The sequence below is a fragment of the Adiantum capillus-veneris genome, chromosome 20, assembly GCF_014529385.1.
Source record: "Adiantum capillus-veneris isolate H3 chromosome 20, ASM1452938v2, whole genome shotgun sequence".
In the NCBI taxonomy this organism is placed as follows: Eukaryota; Viridiplantae; Streptophyta; class Polypodiopsida; order Polypodiales; family Pteridaceae; genus Adiantum; species Adiantum capillus-veneris.
The window spans coordinates 8,998,851-9,003,369 of NC_140950.1; the positions used below are offsets into that span (position 1 = coordinate 8,998,851).

The following is a 4,519-nucleotide window of genomic DNA, read 5'->3' on the forward strand; positions in this document are numbered from 1 at the left end:
TAGTGGCAGTTCGCTGTTGTTTTCAGAAGAGCATCATTTGAGCAAGTGGACTGACCTGTCCTCCTCGTTGTGCTCCACAGTAGCTTTGGTTTCTTCTACATTTACCTTCTTGTAATAACTCTACAAGGTTCTTGGCATGGCTTCTCCACACTCATCCTCGTATACAGCTGCACATTGTATTTCTAACTAAACCTTCTAGCAGGCCTTGCTGGTCCTTCATATCACCAATGGAGTCACTTGTTCAGAGGATTCAAGGTGCTGATCTTCCAGAGTTTGCTAGGAGTCCCTCATCTCTCCTTCTGTAGGCAGTCAGGCCACTTTTTACATATGCTTTCTCCTGTTTATAGCCATATTGCTCAGTTGTAACACTTCTTACCATTTTTCACATATGACCTTTGGGTATGCTCTTGAGACAGGCTCATTTTGAGCATCACCAGGTGTTTTCCAGTGACAGAAATCAGCACTAATTTCCCCAATAGAGGGGTATTCGTTTTTTTCTTTTGTCCTTTTCTTTTTGGGTGGTTGGGGCGGGGGCGCGGGGGGGGGGGGGGGGGGGGGGGGGTGGAGCATGCAGTTTAAAAATGCTTGATAACTTATAAATTTATACAACTTCCGGGCGAACATGCTCCCTTGATCATTTTGATCAACTTTATAGATGTAAGTATTTACAGTCATCAAACAGAGTACTGTACAAAGCCTGGCATTATATTATTCAGTAATCTTTCATGTAAAAGAGACATAAGTCAGGCACTGACTGCCGCCTTCCTGACACAACACATACAGGAAAGGAATGAAACCTTTGTTACTTGGGTTTCAGTATTCTCCCTTGTTATTTGACGACTCCATTTCGGGTCCTGTGTCAAATTTCACAGCAGCTCCCAATCCAAGTCAAACTCATTAACAAAGCTCTCTCCATATCGAGATTTCTCAACACTGAAAATATCTGGTTGGAGAGCCTTTCTGAGATCTTCACCAACAAACCAATGCGCCGACTGTTCTTCATCATGGACATCCTCCTTATTGAAGAACTCCGACATGGTTATTGGTTCGTCATCCTGTGCAGAAAAGACACAAAAAGCTTCAATCAAAGGCCGCTTGTGGTTGACTGAAAACACAACAGTAAGTTTGAATTACATATTGCAAGGTCAATGGACTTCCAGAAACAGGTCTTTGACACACCAGGGAAATTTTTTGAAATATGTCATTTCACTGCCCATCATTGTTTGACTTAAAACTAGATGAAATCACAAGTTATTACATTTGTGTGGAAGCTAAAATTGCAACCACAACATGCTGGTGGGCTTGATGATGAGGTGAGGCCATTCATGAGAAGTACTGTGAGTGTGCTTGGCAGTTATGATAAGCAGTCATAATGAATCATCTACTTGCACCAGTACTAGCTATGAAGCCTGGAAAACAGCAGTAAATAGATAACCGATGGCTAATCATGCCACTAGGAAATTTAAAGTTCAGAACACCTGCTTCTCGAGTAACCCAATTGGAAAGTGATTTACTTTTTTGTAAAAGTGCATATGGGCTCAGGACCCCAAGAAAGAGCTAAGCTCAGGACAAACTTCATTACACAGGAAGAGCTGCAGCAGAAGTCTGTGCCAAGAAGCCAAAATTGTCACATTCTCTCATAACAGCTGAGATACTAATGGTTATGACCTGAAAGGCAAAAACGATTTACCTTCATAAGTTCAGAATAGTCTGAACTCACAAATTATAAGAGGGAATAAAGCACTCATAAAACTATAAAAGCAAGGGACACAAGAAAAGAAAAGAAAAAACAAAAACAAACAAACAAACTAAATGGTGTGGAGAATAGCATGATATTTTCAAGAAAGACAAAACTTGCCACAACAGTAACCCGCCAACTCAGAGGGACTTGAAAGGAGTTTTTCTCCATTCTTCCAAATCTAAGGCCTATGCAAGGAAAGGTCTCACCTGTTCCTGTTTGTGTCTAGAGGTCTTGACTGTAATGAGCTCCAAATTTAATCACAATCGTAGATGTACTCAGACTCAATTGTCAGCATCTTCCAAAAAATAAAATTCTGTGCAAGTGGACAGTTCTCGAAGTTCAAGCAGTCACCTTCAAATTATTTGCTCTAGTACCAGCTTTTAAAAAAGTGGAATACAGATCCACGCAAAATAAGTAGTAAGCAAGACACGGGAGGAAACAGACAATGCAATAGTTGAGGCAAAATAGGACTGTAAATGCTAGAGAGCACAAACCTTCAGATCATAGGTGCACAAAGACTGAAAACTGCCATCTGTTCTAATGGAATCTTTCACTTCCTCTGCCTGCAAATCTTCTGCAATCAAAGTAGACTTTGCATAGCAAGCATGAGTATTCAAAAGCAACTCTCTTTCTCCAATGAGAACATTTGGGAAGTCAGCATCTGACACTGGCCTCTTGCAAAGGTCTTCTGCACTTCTTGCCCGCATTTCCTGAAGAAATTCTGGTTTCAATTTGTCGTTTTGGCTTCCCAAAAAAGTGTTTGTGTAACCTTTGACATATGTTGCATTTGAAACATTAGCACCAACACGTTCTTTGTTGTCATCTGCCTTCAGTCGGCTTGTGTGTTCTGCAAAGACTGCTTCGCTTCTGCTAACTGCTGTCTCCATGATCCCCCTCACACTCACTTCACTTGTAGACTTGTTTTCTCCAGCAACCGTGCTCTTGCAGTTACCTTTGAATTCTTCTTGCTGTACACTTTTGAAGCCTTTGGCAAGGTCTAGCTCCTCTTCACAACTCTTGTAGCCTCCAATATCCTCGATTTCAAGTTGCCTAATGAGAGTAGACAGCTTTCGTCCTTTATTGATGTCATCTTTCCCATGAGTGTTGTTGAGGTCTGGGCCGCACACTTCAAAAATTTTAGGATTCTGGGGTTCCCTAGCAACATCTATATTTTTCACTTCTACCTTGCTACCTCCCTTCTCCACAATGTTTGGCATTTCTACCTGACTGCCTTCCTCCTTCATCATATCTTCTTTCTGGTAAACAGTATTATCAAAGGTATCATCTCCATTGTCAATGCCTGTTGCATGTAATTCCCAATCGTCAATTTCTTTTGCATAAGCTCGAGTAACAGAACACATGAGAATGAATAGTGTATAACACAAAAATAGATGAGCAATGAAGTAAAAAAGATTGTCTTGAAGAATTCTAACTCCTTCTTTTGTGATGCTTCCCTTACCTGCTGCATCGGTGCCAATAAGCTTGGGTTTCTCCAAATCCATGCAGTGGCACTTGCAGTGCAACGCACACTCTAGCTTCTTATCGACTCCTTCGGGAGATAGCATGGGTGTTGAAATCAAATCCTGAATAAGCTCAGTACAAAGCTTCTTCACATTGACACCCACTGCATTTACTTGACTTTCCACATACTTTGAGGTTTCCTACAGTAAAAACAAACACGAGAAACATTTCCACCTTTTATTGCAGCCAGTCGATACCAGAGTAAAAGAGCAGGCCCCAGAAGTGCGAAAAAATTGCCTGTAAAAGTAATGAAGGGTTCTTGTCCACTTCAACGCACATGGTCTCGAACTTCATGTACATGCGATCAATCCAGGAGAGGTCCCTTGGTGGGAGGGCACTAGCACACGTTGCTGTTGAGTTTTTGGGACCCATGTCTGTGCCAAGCCCAACGAGGTCTCAACTTAGAATCGCAAAATGAATGGGAAAATAGAAATTCCTGTCAAGCGGAAGAGAGCTGCAAGGAAAAACCCGATGAGACAGAAAGCGAACCTGGTGCTTGCTTTGCTGATGATGAGAAGTGTAATTGTTGTGAACGGTGGAGAGACAGGACGACTTTTGCTGTTTTGCCGTGCCACGTCATCCATTTTGCCACTACTCTTAGCAGTAGAATGGAGGGGAACAAAGGATCAAGGGGGGAATGATGGATGCAACAAGCTAATGGATTAGGACCTCAAACGGAGAGGTGTTATCCACGATGCATTTGGCTTAGGCCAAATTATGTTAGCCCCAAGCGCAACAAATTTGACTATGGCACAAACTCCAATTGATACACAGAGGGGAACAAAGGATCAAGGGGGGAATGATGGATGCAAGCTAATTAATTAGGGCCCCAAACCGAGAGGTGGTGTTATACATGATGCATTTGACTTTGGGTTCACAAATTATGCTAGCCAGAGCGAGAAACAAAATGGCATGAGCACCAATTGCCTAATCACCTTGCATGTTCTCGTCGCGTTATGTTGGGGGTCCATGTTATTAAAGAATCCCTCAACTTTTGAGATGGCTAAGCATGCTTCTATGCAACAAGTTGTGGTGGATTGACTGTCCCATTTCCATCTTGCATACCAATCTTGAGTTTCAAGACTCATCGAGAGAAACCTTTCAAGTCAATTGGGTTTGTTCCCACAACAAAAAAAAAAGTTATCCTCCTTCTTCTTCTGCTCCTTCTCTCTCTCTCTCTCTCTCTCTCTCTCTCTCTCTCTCTCTCTCTCTCTCTCTCTCTCTCTCTCTCTCTCTCTCTCTCTCTCTCTCTCTCTA

At 42.2% G+C, this 4,519-nt stretch overlaps 1 protein-coding gene across 1 annotated transcript; it reads right to left on the reverse strand.

Annotated features, from left to right (window-relative positions):
* Positions 1 to 574: 574 nt before the first annotated feature.
* LOC147432063 (uncharacterized) lies at positions 575 to 3,901 on the reverse strand. Its single transcript, XM_086491918.1, has 5 exons — positions 3,752 to 3,901; positions 3,500 to 3,636; positions 3,201 to 3,402; positions 2,236 to 3,041; positions 575 to 1,055 (listed from the first exon to the last, which is right to left on the reverse strand). The coding sequence occupies exons 1-5, from the start codon at positions 3,840 to 3,842 to the stop codon at positions 867 to 869; spliced, it is 1,425 nt and encodes a 474-aa protein (XP_086348044.1). The 5' UTR covers positions 3,843 to 3,901; the 3' UTR covers positions 575 to 866.
* Between the last annotated feature and the right edge of the window lie 618 nt (positions 3,902 to 4,519).